Below are 22200 nucleotides of genomic sequence, written 5' to 3'. Positions count from 1 at the left end.
AATTCATATAGCTATAGACTTAAAAATTAGGTAATGTCCACAAAGCACTTGGCATTCCTTTATCCTAGAATTTTTTATTTCCAGGTTGGTCATTTCTTGTGTCTCCTGAATGGGTGTATTTGTTTCAGTCACTACTCTGTTGCATTAATATAATTATATCTGAAGCATTTCTGATATATCTGTTCTATTCTCAACTAAACGTTTACCCCGCATGCTGCTTCTTCCTTGTCCAAGGCCAAGTGGCTCCAGAAATGCACACACTGACACTCAGGAAACCAGAGTCTTGGGAAGCTGTGTGAATGTTGGTTCCACTGAAGGCAATGCTGTGGAAGGGCAAAGGCTGGGTATGCAGGTAGGATGGAGAAAATAAACACAGTGGGATCTCTCATTAGAACCCTTCCCACAAACAAAGAAAGGCAGAAAGCAGAAAATATTATTGGATTATTATAATATAGAAGTTAACAGCTCACTGAAATCACACGACAGTGATGTAATATAGCAAGTAAGAGCTTGTGTATACTGAACATGGGCTACGATGCCAAGAACTGTCCTACAATGATGTCTAGAAACAACCCTGAGAGGTAGTTTCTACTGCCATCTCTGTTTTGCAGACTGGGAACCAGAGGGCCAGAGAGATTCAGTACTTTGCCCTGGACCGCGCTGTCAGCAGGTAACAAAGCCAATTCTAAACCAGGCAGTCTGGTTCCTAGGGCTGTGGTGACATTCAACAACCCACAATCATGATTTTTCACTTCAATGTAAAACAAACAAAACAAAAACAGAACTACCTTCTAAGAGGTTATCGTTCTGAATGACTTTTAAACATATGGAAGGTACAGCCCCCCCAGACAGTGGCTACAGTTCTGTCTGTGCCTGCCTCATACTGAGACAGTGCTTGTTAGTGCTGGGGATGGGGACTAGAAAGGGGTACAAATGTCTGAAAGATGAAGAGCAAGCAAGCATAGAATATACTAAAATTCTACAGAATTTTTTTTAGAATAGGCAGAAATACTCAGAGTTTATTCACAGTTTAAGGGCCAGCACATGCTCTATCATGAATACTATGGCTTGAGATATCAGCAATAGGTTTTGATGATCTGGTTCAGTTGAGGGAAGACAAGAACTCTAGTAACTTTTTGGAGCAGTGATTCTATAAGATGAATAAAAAAGATGAACATACATAATTGAGTGTTGCATTATTCCAACTGTCGACCTTGAGAGTGATGCATTAGCTTGGGTGATGCTCTTGTTGTGGAAAGTGTTTAGGAAACTCATTTTGAATTGCATCTAAGTCAGATCACCTTCAATGATGTTAAGTCACATTCCATTTGGCCAAGACAGAGTACCAGACCACTGGGAGACAACAAAGCAAGGATTCCATTCTTGCCCTAAGTTTATAATAAGTAGAAAGATCATGATAGCTACATCCTACAAATACCGCATCAGGTTCTAAATGTAAGAGGAACAGTAATATCAGAGTGCCTTGAAAATTCCAGCACAGAAGAAACTCTCTGGATAATTTCATGAGGAACATACCACTTGAGCCAGTCTGTGAAGGCTGGCTTTTAATAACCAGAAGACTGGGCAGGAGGTGAGTGGGGGTAAGGGGGGGGAGGCACAGCAGAGGGAGCAGATGAGAAAGATAAGGACATCCTCAGCTATATCAAGTAATCTAGGTTGGCTGGAGAACAGTATGTGCTGGTGAGGATGAAATTAGCCCATAAAGACAGATTGAGGCAACACTGCACAGGGCTTTGGATGCCCACCGAAGCCTGTACTTTAACTTGCAAGCAATGGGAAGCCGAGAGGCTGTAAGTGTTAGAATGACTGGAATTGTGTTTCAGGAAGGTTAATGTCCTAGTGGCGCATAAAATGGATTAAGGCTTCTTGAGGATGACATGTGAATTTTGGAAAAATTCTGAACCATTTCTGATGAATAAGAAAGAAAAGTGATATGGAACTGTGTAACATTTTTGGTCAAAAAAACAAGGTATTGAACGAAACAGTAAGGTAGATTTTCTTCTGTGGCTTATAAATGGATCTGATGGAACTTCCCCAAAAAATTTAAGGAAAGGCTTCTGGAGTGGTGGTGGCATCACAAAATAAGTATATAGTCTTCTCTAAACCACCTGCTTCCAAGGATAACACCTATCCCAGTGAATAATCAGTTGCTCCTTTATTTATATACTTATTTATTTAATGTTTATTTTTGAGAGAGACAGAGTGTGGATGGGGGAGAGGCAGAGGGAGAGGGAGAGACAGAATCCAAAGGGAGGCTCCAGGCTTTGAGCTGTCAGCACAGAGCCCAATGTGGGGCTCAAACCCACAGACCATGAGATCATGACCTGAGCCAAAGTCGGACATTTAACCGACTGAGCCACCCAGGTGCCCCAGTCATTCTTTCAAACACAATCAGAATTATTACTTAAGTCACACAGTATACTCTTGAAATACATCTATTATAAGCCATCACCAGAATTAACTTCTAAAGTACAATGCAACCTTCTTATCCAGTCTGCGATGACTCTCCAGCGTTACTCAAACATTAACCTAGGTTCTGCTGTGAAGCGATTTTTGCAAAACTAACTAAAATCCCTATCTGTTAATTTTAAATAAGGAAGAATATCATGGTGGGCCTGACTTAACCAGTTGGAGGGTGTTAAAAGCAGGGCTGAGGCTTTCCTGAGAGGAGGAAATGAAAATCTATCTGTGGACAAGAGCTTCCACTCATGCTCACAGAGTTCCAGCCTGGCCTACAGATTTCAGACCTGCATGGCCAGCGCACCTCAACTGCATAAATCAATCCCTTGTAATAAAATATTTTATTGTATTTACACACACACACGCATATATTTATATATGTGTGTATATAATGTGTGTACATATAAACACACATGCAGTAAGGAGATTTTACATATGCATATGAATGCATGTACATATGGATTTCATACTGGTTCTTTTTCACTGGTTGAATTTTTTTTTTAATTTTTTTAATGTTTATTTTTGAGAGACAGAGAGACAGAGCATAAGCAGGGGAGGAGCAGAGAGAGAGGGAGACACAGAATCTGAAGCAGGCTCCAGGTTCCGAGCCATCAGCATAGAGCCCGACGTGGGGCTCAAACCCACGAACTGTGAGATCATGACCTGAGCCGAAGCTGGACGCTCAACCGACTGAGCCACCCAGGGGCCATTCTCTGATTGAATTCTAACACACAGTTTACTTTATGAGAACTGACAATCTGAAGGGGATGCACTATAAATGAATTAATTATGTAAACACCATTGTTAGAAACTAGTAAAGTTAGGGGCGCCTGGGTGGCGCAGTCGGTTAAGCGTCCGACTTCAGCCAGGTCACGATCTCGTGGTCCGTGAGTTCGAGCCCCGCGTCAGGCTCTGGGCTGATGGCTCAGAGCCTGGAGCCTGTTTCCGATTCTGTGTCTCCCTCTCTCTCTGCCCCTCCCCGTTCATGCTCTGTCTCTCTCTGTCCCAAAAATAAATAAACGTTGGAAAAAAAAAATTTAAAAAAAAAATAAAAGAAACTAGTAAAGTTAGAAACTCTTAAGTTAAAAGTGCAGGTACACTAGACATTATGAAATGGTCCCATTCTTACAACTACAGAAGCCTTGGCTTCCAGTCTGATCCTACGTGGCTTCAAACCAGAGATTCTTAATCTGGGGTCTAAGACCACCTCAGGCAAGCCCATAGCTTCCACCAGATTCTCAGAGAAATCCATTTCTCCTCAAATTATTAAGCATCACGGTAGCTCATTTAGAAGGTTGTAAGGTTATTTACACTCAATTTCCCAAAGATTGCTTGTATATACAACTATGAATGGGTAGTTGACTCCTCAGCTGCTTGCCTGGTTCCAAAGTCAGTGCTGACATTTTATAGACGTTTTTTCAAGAATCGAGGGCAGGCCACTTGTAATTCGCAGGAGAAATCCATTTAAGTCTTTACTTGACTAAAAGTCCATGAATAATACATGGGGAGATAATCCACCTAAGAACTCGACATATTAAACACGAGTCTCAAAGAGTCAAGAAAATCAGTGATGCATGGGAATGCAAGCTGGTACAGCCACTGTGGAAAACAGTAAGGAGTTTCCTCAAAAAATTAAAAATAGAACTACCCTATGACCCAGCAATCACACTACTAAGTATTTATCCAAGGGATACGGGTGTGCTGTTTTGAAGGGGTACATGCACCCCCATGTTTATAGCAGCGCTATCAACAATAGCCAGAGTAAGGAAAGAGCCCAAATGTCCATCGATGGATGAATGGATAAAGAAGATGTGGTATATACATACAATGGAGTATTACTCGGCAATCAAAAAGAATGAAATCTTGCCATGTGCAACTACGTGGGTGGAACTGGAGGATATTATGCTAAGTGAAAGTAGAGAAATACAAGTATCATATGACTTCACTCATATGAGGACTTTAAGAGACAAAACAGATGAACATAAGGGAAGGGAAGCAAAAATAATATAAAAACAGGGAGGGGGACAAAACAGAAGAGACTCATAAACATGGAGAACAAACTGAGGGTTACTGGAGGGGTTGTGGGAGGGGGGAAGGGCTAAATGGGTAAGGAGCACTAAGGAATCTACTCCTGAAATCATTGTTGCACTATATGGTAATTTGGATATAAATTTAAAAAAAATAAAATTAAAAAAAAAAGGAAAGGAAAAAATAAAGTAGGGGGAAAAGTTTTATAAAAAAAAAAAAGAAAGAAAATCAGTGATGCGGCAGATACAATGTAAGTCATATGTGGTTCCCACTGAGGCTTTCATAAAATTAATAATGCTCAGAGAATCTCAACATAATTATACTGCCATATATTATCAACTTTATTGTGTGAAGAGAGAGAGTTGTACTTGACACGTCAAAGTCAGTAAGAGTAACCATTCTATATTCACACTGCCCACAGTAAGTCTTATTACTACTCCTAATACATAAGCACAACTGTTCTGGTATATTCAACCCGCTAGCCGTGTCCCACCCAGCTGAACACAGAGCCATCGCTGGACCGCCGTCGCGGGCGCCCTGCGTGCCTTGCCGACCCCCCACGGCTCCTTGCACACAAGCTCCAACGGTGGAATCCGCTGTGTCTCCACATCCTTGTTTGGGTCAGTCACTGGAATCTCGAGTTCGTGTCCAAGACCAGCATTTCGATTTCCCTCGTCTTTTCGTCTTTCCCGTTAGACAAACCACATTACGTCGCGCCTGACGGCTCAAACCCAGAACCTGGGTTCCTCCCGCCCTTCCCGCCCTTCCCGCCCCCTCCCTGCCGCCCAGGCTCCCCCTCGGCCGTGCAACCACTGGCCCTCTGGGTTCCCCTCGAGGCCGCCCCCATTTCCCGATTCCCACCCTTCCTGCCCCCCCCTGCCGCCCACACCCCCCCTCGGCCAAGCCCCCATCGGCCCGTCGACGGAGCCACATTATCACCATGAGGCACCCTTCTCCCGACTGATCCGCTTTCCACACAGAAACCAGAAAAGCACTTCAAACACCTAAACTAGACCATCTCTCTTCCTCGCTTAAAACCCCGCCCCGGCTTCCCACCCCGCGGGGGCCGTGAGCGTGAAATCCTCACACCTCAGACGCTGGGCAGGTCCCTGGCCCTCCACCCCCGCGGCCTCTCCCGTCTTGGCGGGCGCGTGCGCCTGCGCGTGGTTCCCCCCCCCCCCCCCCCCGCCTGCGGCGTCCCTGCCCTGCCCCCACCCCACTCCCACCTCAAGACTGGGCTGGGCTCTCCTCAGCCCCAGGTCGCCCTTACTTAGCACCACCCCGGGGCTTCCTTCTCACCAGAGCGGACGTCTCTGTCCACAGCCCTTTACTCGCCACACACAGTGCCCGCCTCCGCGGCTGCTGGGCCACCTGGCGGGGTCCGTGAGGCAGGACGGCCCAGACGCCCACACGGCACCTGACACGGTCCTGCCCGGGGAGGGTCGGCCCGAGGGACGAGGGACGAGTCGCTGCGGCAGCACTCTTACCTGACGGGCTTATCACGCAGCCTGTGTGCACTTGCGAGGGTGGCTGTGGTTTGGTTTCCCTTGACTGAAAAGAGCCGCGTGTGCCTGCGTGCTCTCGAGGTCATGCGTGCCAGACCCGCGGGCTGCCCGCCGCCTCTGTGCGGCCGCGTTTCCTTCGCACGCCTCTCCGCGCGTTCGCAGGACCCCCGCGCTGCGTGTGCGCGGCCAGCCCGCCGTCACTTCCCGGCGTCCCTTACTTCCCGGCGTCCCTTACCGACGCTGGGTTCTAGGAGCCAGCGCCACGTGGGAACCAAGGAACAATCACAGAGAAATTCTGTCTTTAAAATGTCTAAAAGTCACTGTCACCTCTCAAGATCAGCCTGGTTAATATAAACATGAAACTGAATTCATCTTTTAAAGACGCTGATTTCATTTAATTTCCGCACTCTTTTCATCAAATTCTTCCACACAAATGTGAGGTGAATTTGTACTTACTTTTATTGGGGAAAAAAAAAAAAATTCCTGGCTACATACACTTGTGGTAAACACAACATCATGTATAAATCTGTGGAATCACTATGTTGTGCACCTGAAACTAATGTAACCTTGTGTCTAAGTGTACTCAAAAATTTTTTTGAAAATTCCATTATTAAAATAATAATTTGTTCTGGATGAAACTTATCTATAGAAAATATTAGGCTAAAAACCCTTAGAGAACAGCATTAGAAAAGTTCTTTCATGGCCCCGATTCTGCTACAATTTTGGACAAGCCCTAACTTCTCTGGGCAGCAGTTTTCTGCTGTGTTAAAAAATGAAGAAGGGGGGGGGGGGAAGGGCAGGGAGGAGGGAAGGAGGGTAAAAGGAAAAGAAACTGGGCTGAACAATCTCTAAAGTCCTCTACCACTCAAAATTTTCTTGATTCTATTAAAAAACCACCTGCCTCGGGTGGCCTGGGTGGCTCCAACGCTTGGGCGCCAATTCTTAATTTAGGCTCCGGTCATGATCTCACAGTTGCCAGATGGATCCCCGCAGCTGGCTCTGCGCTGATGGTGCTGAGCCTGCTTTGGGATTCTCGCTCTCCCTCTCCCACAGGCACACACGCATGTGCTGTCTCTCAAAGAAAAAACCCACAAAAAAAAAAAAAAAAGAACGAACGAACGAACTTGCCTTTAGCGTACTAGGTCTGCAAAGCATAATGATAATGATGGCTACCACGTGTTGGGGGGCTTAGTAAGTACAACACACTATATGAAAAGTGTTGCATGGGCTCTCATTTCACAAATGCATGAACTTACGGTTATTATTCACCGAACTTATAGGTAAGAAAGCAAGCCAAAAAACCCAATCATGTAACATTTCTGTTTGTTTTTTTGACACAGTCCTCAATTATCAGAAAGAGAAATGACTGAGTAGATGGGAAAACTTTATGAGAACTCAGAAAATGCACATCAACACGAGACTTAAAAACAGAACTTTTGAGGGTGCCTGGGTGGCTCAGCGCCAGACTCTTGATTTTTGCTCAAGTCATGATCTCATGGTTTGTGAGCATCGAGCTCTGCGCCGACATCAGTGAGTCTGCTTCCAATTCTCTCCCTCTCTCTCTGTCCCTCCCCTGCTTATACTCCCTCTTCCTCTCTCAAAATAAACATTTAAAAAGAAACGGAAAAAAACACAATTTTTTGGCAACATGCGCTATACTGGAGGCCCATCCTACATGCTACCGTTCTGTAGCACAACGTAAACATGTTTGTCCCAATCTGACTAAACAGATGCAAAGTCTTCTCTTCAGAAGGTAGGATTTCAGAACCGAGCTAATGAATTCACTTTCTAAATTCAAGCACAAACCTGAGGTACCTCAAAAAAAGGACAGATAATGCCAATAAAATAAAAAGATACTCAAAACTAATCTTTAGGAGGCAAAAATGATATTTCAACCGAGGAGAATATTTCCTGCATATTATCCTGTATTTACTATTCACATCAGGATAATCAGCCAAAATTAAATACACTATGGGGACAATGTAGAAAAGTCACATTTTTAAAAGTGAAGTGAGAGATGAACCCAATAATGTCTCAGGAAAATTAATGCCAAAATTTAGTGAGTTTTGCACCAAGAATTGTGCTTTTTATAAAAGATTTGCCAAATTTTGCTTCAGTCTTTTTATTACTTATAGTCCAATTTTTTCAATTGATACTAAAATATATCAACTATTTTTTTTTCTTTTGGGCTGGTGAAGTACCACCTTGACAAAGCCTGCTTCCAGAGCTAAGTTTAAATCAACTCATGATTATAAATCCCTCCATTATGAGTTAACAGTTAAGTCCCTCATGAGCAGTTTATTTAAAAACCAAAAATATTTTAAAGCACCTCAATTCCAGACAACTGGCCTCAGAAATGGCATATGATATACTGAGTACAAAGATCACAAGTTGATCTTTGTATTTTGTATTTAAAATACTAATATCCAAGTGATTGCAACTGAGAAACCACACAAAAAGCTACAATTTGAGATAACCAAAAAAGAAATACCTTTCTTCATTATGTATAATCTGCCTTAACCAAACGGAAAGGGGAAACTCTGCTCCATTTCCCTACCTTCCTATGGGAACATTCATATGTGCTCTCCTAAGTTGAAAAACATACCTCCAACTAGTAAAATATTCCTTCATACACACTACATAGATACCCTAGGAATGATTTCCTTCAAACTGTTCCACAATGTAAAACAATACACAAAGATCACATGGCAGAGTGTCTCAGTATATAGTAAATACTAAGTAAATTAGTATTGATGATATCCTCATCATCAGTTAGGGCAATGAAGAATAATTACTAAAATGGTGGCCTAAGTGAACTTACCTCCCCAAAATTCCGGTATTTTTTAAAAAGGCCAAATTCTAACTCTGTGATCATTTTACTAATACATATTAGACTAGTTGTAATATACTGACATTTTCAAGGTTATGTGATAGCTTGAGAAGTAAGTCTGTATTATTTTACCGACACACAAACCAAAGATAAACCAGTAGAAAACTTATATGAAAATTCTCTCAAAGTAGGAAAAATATTTTCTACAGTAATAGAAGGTTCAACTTTTTTCTGTGAAAAAGTAATGATTAAACAAGAACCCATTTCTGTATAACAAATATAAATTCGCCCACCTACCCAATAGGTATAAAAACAGCACAAGAAACATCGGTAAATCTAAACAGACTGAGCCAAAAGAGTGAGGTATTTCACAGAAGGTATTTTATCATCAGAACAGTATGCTTTCCTATGTTTAAGATCTATTTATTATTTATTTTTACAGGTAGCAAAGTCCCTCCATTTTCTTCCAGCTTAATATACATGGATATAAAAAGCTATTGATTTCACACTGTCTCCCACCCTGACCCAAGAGGGGGAACAGAAGTTGCGAGCTCAGAGCAGCCTTTTGACACCAAGGTGGTCTCCTCTTTACCTCGGACTTAACTCTGGCACTCTAATCAGTCATCCTCTTGCTGATTTCTTTTCTGTCAAGGGAAACCAAGATACATTAAAACAGCACATTCTACTGGGGATATATGTTCAGCCAAGATCACTTTTTCTGTCAGCAAATATAATTTTCTAGAGGCCCTGGTCAAAGATATGATTGAAAATCATGACGGAAAAATATGCCTTAACTAATTCATCGGACTAGTTTATCACTTTGGCTCCTGGGCACATTACCCTCAGCTATTTGAATACTTGACTTTCTTCCACGTGCGCAAACATTCCCACACAGAAACACACAAGTACAAATACACATATTCCCCCCCCCCCCCCCCCCCCGCCAAATAACCACAGCAGAGAGCTGGATCTTCTCTTAGCCCAATAACAGTATACAGACTTCCTTCCAAATCAGAAGTATTATGGGGCGCCTGGGTGGCTCAGTCAGTTAAACATGAGACTTTGGCTCAGGTCATGATCTCATGGTTCGTTGAGTTCAAGCTCTGCATTGGGCTCTGTGCTGATAGCTCAGAGCCCTGAGCCTGCTTTGGATTTTGTTTCCCTCTCTCTCTGCCCCTCCTTGCTTGTGTTCTACCTCTCTTTCAAAATAAATAAACACTAAAAAAATTTTAAAAAAGAAGTCAGAAGTACTGTGAAAATTATTCAAAAAGCATAAACATAAAACACATTTCCTATCATTCTAAGCGAATTATTCTTTCAGCTTACTTCATATATTTCTTTATAAGATGACCTCAGTAATTCTGCCCAATTAATTCATAATCACCAAATAAAACCTAGGTACTATATATAACTAAAATGAAATATTACAAAGTCAATTTGAAAATTTGAAAACAAAGGTGTACACGTATGTGTACTAAGTATATATATATACTTTACCAGTTTAAGAAAATCTATGAGTTTGTGAGCATCCTCCCCAGTAGACAGGTCTACAAAGTCCTTGGGAAGTCGGTAACTCAGATAGGGACTTGGTTGAACTGTCACTTCACTGTTTGTGCAACGGAAAGCTGGAGAATCCTGTACAAAGAAAAAAAGGGGAAAGTCTGTGAAAAATTATCTTTTTAAGTCTATTCGTCAAAGTGACAAAGATCCTAGTATAACAATTTCATGTTCCCTTCTGTATGAGGTAAGGAAGAAAATAAAACTTTTTTTGAGTGTGACCGTGTATGTACACATGTGCGAACACGCAGAGAGGGGGCAGAGGAAGAGAGAGAGAGAGAGAGAGAGAGAGAGAGAGAGAGAGAGAGAATCTTAAGCAGACTCCACTCCCAGCAAGGAGCCTGACTTGGGGTTCCTTCTCACAACTGTGACCTGAGCCAAAATCAAGAGTCAGACACTTAACCGACTGAGCCACCCACGTACCCCAGAAAATAAGATTCTGAAGTGAAAGAAACACCAAGATTTTAAGAATACTTCCACATGGGGGTGCCTGGGTGGCTCAGTCAGTTAAGTATCCGACTCTTGGTTTTGGCTCAGGTCATGATCTCACAGTCTGTGAGATCGAGCCCTATGCTGGGCTCTGCACTGACAGCACGGAGCCTGCTTGGGATTCTTGTTCTCTGTCCTCTCCCTCCACTCATGCGCACACTCTCTCTCAAAATAAACAGGAAAAAAAAAAAAAGAGAATACTTCCACATGTTCACTGGAAAATAAACACATAGTATCTGAAAACAGTGTCCTCATGGAGAGCTATGGTCAAGCCCTAAATGCTACCAGCCACTGTGTCCTGCATATGGGTTATGGGTTCCTTAGCCCCAGAATGGGCCCGAGGCCTATGGCTAGTTCTCTCTGACCTTGAGCAATCTCACGCAGGCTGGAGTGCTTTCTCAGTATTATCATTTTGTACAGGTGCACAGTTGAGAAGTACTGCCCTGGACCCTACACTTTTGTGCTTCTCTTAGTCATTTAACTTACTTATTTATCTCTCTCAGCACCTATGGAAAACTGCAAATTTGAGTTTCACATTTAACAAGTCTTCACATTCTTCAACGTACTTGCTTAGAGTCTTGCATTTAATATTTACACGTTGCCTTGTGCCAAAAAAGGATTTCAGAGACAGAAGGCCTCGGGTTTGGACTTCCTGGGTGGCAAATATCTAGGTGAGGGATGAATGGGGTCCAGCAGATGGAGACAGGCCACGAACTGGAGTAGAACAGGACCGCAGAGCCCTAGAAAGCAGGCCGTATCTTATGACAGACAGACCAATCATCTGACAAATACTTAGGAAACATCCACGTGGTGCTCACCTTGTCCTAGGTATAGAAGATCAACTGGTAAACCAGACTGGCAGCCAGCCAATAAACAAGCAAATAACTACAACAGCAAGGTCATTTCAGATAGTAAGAGGTGTTAGAAAAACACAACATCCGGGTGCCATAATATGAGGAGAACAACACAGGCTACTTCACCAGGATGGTAAGACCTTGCTGAGGAGGGGCCACGGGGACTGAAGAGCAGGACGAAAGCAGCCTCGTGAGGTCTGGGGACTCGGACAGGGACTGAGCATGGCCTGAAAGGCAGTGGGCACAGCCAGGGGGGACTGCGAGGCCCAGAAGGAAAGCCGGTTCTCTAGCGGTGGGGAGTAAGGATGGGGAGACAGCAGGACATGACACCGGGGAAAAAGCAGGAGCCAGTTCTTGTTCCCTGTCCTCCCCCGACCTCCAATATAATGTTGTTTAAATTAAAAAGAAAGAAAAGATTTGGATCATAGAGTGAATTTTGTACAAACTGTTTCTATCCACTGACTGTGTCCCTCATCTTTAAAAATAACCCTGTGCTGAATAATTTACATTCTCTTTCCTTGACGCTCAGATTGAATGGCCCCCAAATCTAAGATGCCAGCACAAAGAAAATTCCTGCACTCGTTAATTCCACAAAAATCCGCTGTGCCAGAATTGTGCCAAGCTGCACAGATCTGCGGAGAACACGAGAGATACTACCCCTGTGCTCAGAAACTTACAATCTGAGGCTGGACACAGGGAAGTACGACACAGCAGGGCAAGAGCCATGACAGGGAAAATAACCATCTGAGCCACATCCAGAAGAACAGGGCCCCAGAGGGCCCAGGACAGAGAAAGGATGAAAAGAAGCCTTTCAGACGGAGACAAGAGATAAGATGCGCACAATGAAGGCGAGGCGGCCGCCAGAAAAGCAGAAAGAAGGCCGGGAGGAGAGCTTGTGTCACGGAAACCGAGGGAAGAGTGTGGTGAAAACCCAGAGGGGTAACACTTGCCGAGAGGTTAAGTGAGAAAAGGGCGGTGCATCGTCCACTGGCATCGACAACGGGTCAGTGGAGCCCCTGCTGGGTGCGGTTTCCGTGGAGCGGCAGGGACGGGGGCACCCCAGCAGTGGGTGGAGGGCGCACAGGTGGGAAGCAGCAGGCAGAGGTGGCCAGGGAAGGAAGCCGGCCGCCAGATGCACAACTACTGAGCAGCTACAAAAAGCAGGTCACACGCTAGCATGAGTGAGGCTGCTACAGTCCCACTAGTGGGAAATGTGAGTGTAGGTGCCTACAGAAACATGCCCGCACTGATGTTAACGGAAGTGGTAAGGATGGCAATCTAATTCTGTCCTTGAAAATGAGCAGGTAGAAACACGACTTTGTAAAAACGATATAAAAAATATACATAAGGTAACAGGGAGGTAGTACGTTCTCATTTAAAAAGTTTGTATATATATTTACAGATATGTTATACATACCAAATATGATATACAAAAATATAAACCATGGTTCTGAAGGTGGTAGGATTACGGGCAATTTCAGAATTCTCTTTAAAAATGGGCATGGGCTGTGGCGCCTGGGTGGCCCAGTTAAATATCCGACTTGGGCTCAGGTCACAATCTCATGGGGTTTTTTTTTTATTTTGTTTTTGTTTTTTAATGTTTATTCATTTTTGAGAGAGAGACAGACAGAATGCAAGCCGAGGAGGGGCAGAGAGAGGGATACCCAGAATCCGAAGCAGGCTCCAGGCTCTGAGCTGTCAGCACAGAGCCCGGATGCGGGGCTTGAACCCACGAACTGGGAGATCATGACCTGAGCCGAAGCTGGACGCTCAACCGACTGAGCCACACCCAGGCACCCCACGATCTCATGGTTTTTGAGTTTGAGCCCCACATCGGGCTCTGAGCTGACAGCGCAGAGCCTGCTTCGGATCCTCTATCTCCCTTTCTCTGCCCCTTCCTGGCTTGTACTCATTCTCTCTCTCAAAAATAAACATTAAAAAAAGGGGGCATGTATTAATTTTCTAAGTAGAAAAAAGCCACACAAAGGTGTTGTTCAAAGAAAGTCTGGCTGTGAAGATGAGACAGAAGGGCTGGCTGAAGACATGGTGTTAAAAGGCGTTTGTCTATTAGGACAGAAGATGTGCGAACACAGATGGAGGGCGGGTACAGAAGAGAACAGGGACAGGAAGGAGTGAACGGCAGCATGGGTATCAGAAGAGGCAGGAAGGAGCGGCATGCTGTTAGACTCAGGAGGAGGGACGCAGGGATGCTTGTTGGTTCGAGGACAATTACATGGAGTCAATTCACACCAGATTTTCTTCCTGTGAGGGACGTGGAATCATCTGCTGAGGAGGAAAGGGATGATGCGCAAGGAGGCGTGAGGGGTGTGCAGAGGTGCGGCATGGCCACCGTGGGTGGAAGAGGAAGCTGGTGAGGCAAACACCATAGGAGGGCCCCCTCGATGGGGCAGAGACGGTGCAGAGCACCTGCAGTTTCGCTCTCTCAGGGGTCAGCAGGTGGGGTTAGGATCAGCGTCAACATATAAAGTGACCCAGGGTCAAGATTCTTCCATGTGGGCAGGACCGAAGGAGCCAAGAGAAAGAAAAACAACTAGGGAAATATATAAAAGGTGATCATTATTTGTTTTTATAATGTTAAACAAATGAATCACAACGCACACGCTTTTTTGGTCACCTCCACAGGCAAGTGTCTATTGGCAAATCTGTGTTCGTGCCTAAAGAACAAGCAAGCCATTATTCAGTAGATTATAAGGTTTCCTGGTATCCTTTTTATCCCCTTACCTGCTCCAGGCCTTCTCCTTCACTAAAATCACCTTTTAAGTTTCTTCCAGATATCAGTTCTTCCCAAGTAAACAGCAGTGAATCAGTTACTTCACCAAATGGATTAAAGTCAATCAGCCACACCTTCCCCTGGAGTGAAGAGAGAAAACTTAGTAAGCAGGGAAAAAAAACAAACACTTCCAATATGTCATCTGTCTTATCTGGAAGATCTTCACATTATTTTACCCGAAAGGTAATCTTAAAAATCTTTTAACTCATTTCAAAAGACAGTTCCTCCAGGTCCCAGCTGAGAAAGGGTCACCTGTCTAAAGAAAGCAGCGCCAGGCCCAGGGAGAAGGCTGCCGCTGAATGCAGAGAAGGGGCCTGGGAAAGCAAAGGCCTGACGAAGGCAGACACGTCAACTTCCTGCCTGGAATCACTCAGAAATTATAAGTCAAAAAACCCAAGCAGGAGAAAGGACAATCTCACAAAATGGTTCCACCAAAACAGCATGACTGGAACGCTTCTAAGGCTGTCTGTACACTTCTCTGACAAGAGGAAGCCAGGCGGAGGCAGGGAAGAGCCGGCAGATCTGAGAGCACCCTCCTTACCCTCAAGAGCCTGCTACAAAGCGGGGAGGAGGTTTAAAAAAACATATGAAAGATGTCGGAAAATGCTCAGTGCTCTCTAACCTTGATGCCTTAATGTAGTATTTGTTTTGTCTGCATGATAGAGCTTGCGGCTCATGAAGATCAAAACAAAACAAAACAAAACAAAACAAAACAGATCAATCTTTAAAAGAAACTTCTGTCTTCTGTTCTGAGTAGTGGTGGGCAATCGGATAGGTTCTAGCCTCGAGGAAGGAATACTTCTGACCTGATCATGAGTTAGGTTAGGGAGGTGCATCTTAGTATATAAAGCAGCAGAGTAACTGACGAAACACACCTGGGAAATCTGGAAAATCCTGCCAAGAGATTAAAGCCACCAGATCCATGTGACATTTAGTAGATTAAGTGTTTCCTTGAAACCTTTATCATTGTTCCTCTTGATTGTTCTCACGGAAACATTTATAAAACTGAACCAGGGGTGCCTGGGTGGCTCAGTCAGTTGAGCGTCCACCTTCGGCTCGGGTCATGATCTCACGGTCCGTGAGTTCGAGCCCCGTGTGAGGCTCTGTGCTGACAGCTAAGAGCCTGGAGCCTGTTTCGGATTCTGTGTCTCCCTCTCTCTCTCTCTGGCCCTCCCCCATTCATGCTCTGTCTCTCTCTGTCTCAAAAATAAACGTTAAAAAAAAATTAAAAAAAAAAACTGAACCATTTTATTGTTGGCAATTAATTTTTTCTGTAAATATGTAATCACGTCTTGATCGGATGTGCGTGTACAAAATTACATACACCTCAGGAACTGGACTGTCGAGCCGGCATTATTAATATCTAGCACTGTTTCTCATCCGGGTTACAGGACAATTTTAAGAAAGATGAAACACCTTATTAGGACTAGTTTCAAACATCAGAAACATGTAGTAAGTAGCCAAGAACCATTACAAGAAGTTTGGACCACACACCTTTTGGTAAGTTTCCTACTATATACAAACCCCAGGAGAAAGCCCGTAAGTCTTGCCACTTGAGTTGTTTCCTCACAGAGATTCTACAACCACTTGTATGTTGTTTGACTATGTGCAATGTCAGCCTTTCACCATCTTCTTCTGTGATGTTAGCTTTACTTTGGGGTGATTACTAAGATGTCTTTAACATACTGGATTTATTTTAACAAAATAGGTATTTTCTAACCTCCAAACTCTTTCTACTTGAGTTTTTACAACCAGTAAAACTACCCCATTATTAAAAAGGGGGGGGGGGAACCCTACCGTACTTGTTAGTATAGGAATGTTAAGCTCCGTAAACTAAAAATATGCCATCCTATAAAAAACAAGCAAAACAAATAAAAAACAATGTAGATCACCACCGTTAGGACTGACAGCTGGCAGTGTGTGTTCTGTAGCTCAGAAGGCAGCCTCCACTTTAAAGGAAAATGAAACCAGCTGTAATAAGGTATGAAACAAACCATCAGAATGAGGATTTTATAGCTGTAACATGTTTTTTATGTGATATCTCAGGCACAAGACATCCTGAGAAATTCTGTTTTTAGGCAATCCATCAGATAAGAGTGGTCACGCTGACTTATCCACCAACTAACCACCCCCTCACCCGCCCAAATAAATCTCTATGCACCAAACACTGCTAGGCACTGAACATAAAGATCAATAACACAGAATCTATTCATTCAAAGAGCTCAGGCCGGGACACACACACACACACACACACACACACACAGGATTGTTCACAGGAGTTTGTAAAACACTAGAAATAAGCTATGTATTAATTGACAGGAAAATAGCTAAACTATATAGTATATCCACAAAATTAAACACTACACCATTGGAAGAAACTGGAAAGCTCTAAAAAATACAATGTTTTAAACAAATGTGTATATAAAGCAAGGTGCAGTGTGTATATCATATGCTAACTCTTCTGTAAGAAAGATGAAAAAAATAAGCACACTGCTTGTTTTTGCATCAAGAAATACTGGAAAGATATATAAGAAACTGATAAATGTAAACCTGTAGGAATACAGAGGAAGAGGGTAAGACTTTCTACATATATTTTCACATTGATTTAACTTTTGAGCAACACAAATGTTTTATCAACTAAAAAGTTTAAAACTCAGAAGGTTTTACAGAGCAGTGTTTGCCAGGGGGTAGGGTATAGGGAGGGTCATGAGGAAATTTGGGGGAGTGATGGAGTTCTACATGTTCACTGTAGCAGTGATTATACAACTGGATATACCTGTCAAAACTATCAGAACTATACCCTAAAAAGGATGAATTTTACTCTATGTAAATTATTTCTCAAAAACTCTGATCAAAAAATGCAGTAGTTTTAAAAGACTGAAAATATAAAAGAAATCAAAACCCAAAGATGCAAGATACTATGAAAAAAAACATACACAGAACTGAAGTTACCAAATGGAACCTACAGAAATGACAAAATGTAGCTAATACAATTCAAACTTAGTGGAAGGTTAAAACGTATCCAGTTGGACACAGGTAAAAGATGTAAACCAGATGTATCTGAGAAAATTACACAACACAGTACAGGAAAGAAAAGAGGTAGAGAACAAGTTGGCACACATGAGGATAAAATGAGATGCACTAACATTCCTCTAAACAGATTTCCAAAGGACAGAACCCAGAAAGAAAGAGATAACATATGAAATGATAGCTGAGGGGCACCTAGGTGGCTCAGTTGGTTTAGCGTCCAACTCTTGATTTTGGCTTAGGTCATGATCTCATGGTCTGTGAGTTTAAGCCCCATGTGGGGCTCTGTGCTAACAGAGCCTGCTTGGGATTCTCTGTCTCCTCTCTCTGCCCTTCCCCTCCCCTGCTCTCTCCCTCCAAAATAAATAAATAAACTTAAAAAAAAAGATAGCTGAGAATTTCTCACAAGTGACAAAGGAAATGAATTCTTGGACTTAGGAAGTATTCAAAAAAGACAAAAGAAAAGGAAAAAAAGATGCCAACGACAACGGAGCAATGTCTTCAACATGCTGAGGCAACAGAACTTGTCAACCAAAAATTCTATACCCAGCTAAGCTTGCCATTCATGCTTGAAAGCTAAAAACTCTTCCAGCCAGTGGCTGAGGGAATTTCTACTAAAGAATATACTACTAAAGAGAAAATGGATCCAAAGACGAGTGGTAAGAGGCACTAGTAAGCAAAGAAAGTGAATAGCAACAGTCACGACTAATTTAGGGCTATTAAATGCCAAGTGGAACTCAAAATCAGAAATCATACGTAAAATGTAAGCAGGTACTGGGAATTAGTGTTCCAAGGTCTTTGTATCATGAGGGCAACAGGAAGTGAGAATAACTTTTGAGCTTAATAAATATCCTTATTAAGATTTAACAGTAACTACCAAAATAAATAAAACTCAAAACTTCAAAATTTAGGGGGAAAGGGTAGGGTGGAAAGAATAAACAAAAGCCAGTAATATAAATGAAAGAGAACAAAAACACAGAAAAGCAAATTGAAAACTCAAGATGGTATAAAGCATTCAGATAGCAAATATAATACATGCAAACTACACTCACCTGTTAAAGCCAGAAATTGTTGGTGATTAAAAAAACAAAACCCAACAATGTGCCACTTATAAGATATGTGCACACACTTAAAACCTAAAGGCTAAAACTAATAGGAATGAAAAAAGGTAAATTCTAAGACCAAAAGAAAATTATACTAACACTGTTAATACCAGACAAAACATACTTTAATGTGAAAACCACAAAAGCATTCTTAGGGATAGAGAAGGTCACCACCTAATGAGAATTCACTGGGTAAACAAGACCATTATAAACTAGCATTTGTCTAAGAACATACCCTCAAAATATGTTATCACAAAAACTGACAGAATTAGAAAGCTGGAGATTTTAACATACCTTGTTCAGTAACTGATAAATTAAGTAGACCAAAAATTAGGGAAGATACAGATATTTTTTCATGGTTTTTAAAGTTAAAAAAAATTTTTATATGAAAAAGTTTAAATACATACAAAGTAGACAAAATAGTATAAAGAACCCCAAAAAGCTACCACTCGGTTTCAACAATTATCCTGGGGAACATCACGGCCAGTCTTGTTACATCTATATCCCATCCATTTCCCCCAAATCTCTATCATCTTGAAGGTCTCCTCAGACATCATTTTGTCCATAAGACATAGATTTTCACATTATCACCAAGCTTAATGTAACAAACATCTACAGAATACTTCAGACGTCAGTTGTAATTTTTCAGTCACACATAGAACAGTCACAAAAGAAGTGATCAAGTTACAAAACCAATCACAACAATATCAAAGACTCAAGATCAGACAAAGTCCACAAAGCAATGAAATTAATAACAAAACAACAGCCATCACTAAAGGAATACATAAGGAGACTGAAATAATTTTTCAAGTCTCTGAAGAAGTTATTCTAAATTCTAGTTACGCGTTATCATCACTCAAGGAGCTTCTTAAAATACATATTCCGAAGCCTCATCCCGGACCTACTGAGTGTATGGGCCACCTCTGACATACATGATGGTTAGAATCTATCAACACTGAGTCACCTTGCCCAGCTGCAGTAAGAAAGTAGACACATCCAAGTACTGCCAGGCTCAAACACACTTCAATTCTACTGCACAGAAGAGACCACCATAGAGTTAGTTTTCTACAACTGTCATTAAATCGTCTATGCAACAAAGTTCCTAACAGTGATACATGTGCCACTGAGTAAATGCAAATGGGTTTTACATCATGGTTTAAATCTCTTCTCAGAAACTGTCAGGATGTTTATACTAGCATGCTTCTCACATGAAAAACACACAACTACTTTCAGTTCTGTTAGATCACAGCAGTAATTACTTCTGTATACGTGTCCAACTTCAGCTAAGACGTTTATATAACTCTTTCACCAAATTACACATCTGCAACCTTCTACCGCTATTGAATCAAAGCAGATCTTGACATCTGCCAGGGAAATATGGAGACCGTGGCAAATTCTAAATTTTTAAATGCCATTAAATATAACTGCATCAAAATATAATTGCTTCAGTTTTAATATGTGTAAAATGAGAACAAGTGATACATACCTCATAGGGTATATATGGATAACCTAAATTAAATACAAAGTTCTTCTCAGCTGCTCATCAGGGTAACAGGCTAGGTTTACTCACTAATTGATTTGATCCTGCCTGCTACCTGGCCAATTCCCTGGAATGTTTAAGCCTTGAAGATAAGCTGCTTGTAGGTCAGGGGATCACCTTGTTGGAAGCTTCTCGTTAGAAACATGGCATCAGACAGTCCAGGCTCTCTATAAATGTTGTCTACGTGAGTGATTATGTGGCCAGTGTGTATCTATCTGGCCACATAATTAGAAGCAGAGGGAGGACCAGAGCCTGGGCCCCTATCAGCTCCAATTTCGATCCATTCCATCACACCAGCCTCCTGCCCTTTCTCTAAGGTTTCTTTCCACTAAACAGAAAGTGTGAGTAACATCCCTCTTCCTTACCAAGTCTCAGTTGATAATTCCTCTTTCTTTTTCTTAATTTTTTTTATGTTTATTTTTGACAGAGAGAGAGAGAGAGAAAGAGACAGAGCATGAGCAGGGGGAGGGGCAGAGAGAGAGGGAGACACAGAATCCGAAGCAGGCTCCAGGCTCCGAGCTGTCAGCACAGAGCCCGACGCTGGGGCTCAAACTCACAGACCGCAAGATCATGACTTGAGCCGAAATTGGACGCTCAACCGACGGAGCCACCCAGGCGCCCTGATAATTTCTCCTTCTAACTCTTTTTTTTTTTTTTTAATTTTTTTTTTCAACGTTTATTTATTTTTGGGACAGAGAGAGACAGAGCATGAACGGGGGAGGGGCAGAGAGAGAGGGAGACACAGAATCAGAAACAGGCTCCAGGCTCTGAGCCATCAGCCCAGAGCCCAACGCGGGGTTCGAACTCACGGACCGCGAGATCGTGACCTGGCTGAAGTCGGACGCTTAACCGACTGCGCCACCCAGGCGCCCCTCTCCTTCTAACTCTTAATAGATGTTATCACCCTTGAAGACAGGTGAAAACAGAGGAAATGATGTCTTTTGGCTAAACAGAGGCAAGTCAACATTTAATAGTTATTTTGAGACACGACCATATGGGCCATTTCCTTGTGTCCAACAAATGATTCAAAGGTTATCGCAAGCATCACGACAGTGAAGCTGATACGAGCTTGGAGAGGGAGTGAGAAATAGGCGGGTAACATTTGGAAAACATATGGTCACATATTCGGAAAAAACACCTGCTGTCTTCTCAACAGCTTAGTAAATAAGCACTAATCGCAGGATGTTTAGTGACCCAAATTTCTTTGAAAAGATGGCATGTCTTGATAAGGAAATCTCTGCTGTAAAATGTATGAAGTCAGGTTTTTGTTTTCTTTTTCATTACACAAGTTTCCATCACTTGAAAGATTTAAAGAATACACTAATCCTCATCTTCACTCTAAAGATATAAGCGATTCCAATCATGCTAAGTGTCTTTCAGTTGACTAAAAATAATTATCTAAGTATCAAAGGAAAACTTCCTGGCCACATTTAAGGGCACAAACTGAACTTTTTAAGCAGGCCTGGACCACTGACAAAAGGGGAAAGCGGGATATAAGGCAGCCATTTAGCCATCTCCGAAATTAATAATCCCTAAACTTGTGACACAAAATTACTGAAGACACTATGTCTCCCAACGTTAAGTATGTGTTCAAGGAGATTCTTGAGCACTGTGAATTTCCAACACCTTAGCTGGTTTGAGAAAATATTTTTTGAGCAGTGGGCCCTCTACATGCATAACGGCTATGTACTCTGTACTCTGACTTTAAAGCATGTCAGAGAGCTGCTACTTACCCTACTGTCTCTATATACATCGAACACAACTGTAAAAGAGAAAAAATTCAAGGTTAACAATGAACCACTATTTTCATGATCTGAGTCTCCTTTTGAAAATTAAAATGCATATTTTTATTACTCAAATAGCAGAATTTAAGTGCATTGGGAACTTCATGCTTCTTAGTATCAAAACTTTCAAACATGATAAAATAGCCTACAATGTTTTATTTGTATCATTTTGTTTTCCTTTTGTCTACCCTCAGCCATAATCTTTTCATAC

The 22200-nt window shown here is 42.3% G+C and overlaps 1 protein-coding gene across 4 annotated transcripts in view; it reads right to left on the bottom strand.

Annotated features, from left to right (window-relative positions):
• Window positions 1-9243: 9243 nt before the first annotated feature.
• CDC123 (cell division cycle 123) overlaps window positions 9244-22200 on the bottom strand; it is a 60263-nt gene continuing 47306 nt past the window's right edge. For all 4 annotated transcript variants that reach the window (XM_030323201.2, XM_030323205.1, XM_030323204.1 and 1 more), the window contains 4 exons: window positions 21939-21967; window positions 14487-14615; window positions 10342-10479; window positions 9244-9488 (listed from right to left, as the gene is read on the bottom strand). In XM_030323201.2, coding sequence (XP_030179061.1) covers window positions 9462-9488; window positions 10342-10479; window positions 14487-14615; window positions 21939-21967 — 323 coding nt within the window. In that variant the 3' untranslated portion in view covers window positions 9244-9461. The remainder of the gene's footprint in view (window positions 9489-10341; window positions 10480-14486; window positions 14616-21938; window positions 21968-22200) is intronic.

This window comes from Lynx canadensis, chromosome B4, assembly GCF_007474595.2.
Source record: "Lynx canadensis isolate LIC74 chromosome B4, mLynCan4.pri.v2, whole genome shotgun sequence".
Classification (NCBI taxonomy): Eukaryota; Metazoa; Chordata; class Mammalia; order Carnivora; family Felidae; genus Lynx; species Lynx canadensis.
This window is presented reverse-complemented; position numbering and strand designations above follow the sequence as displayed.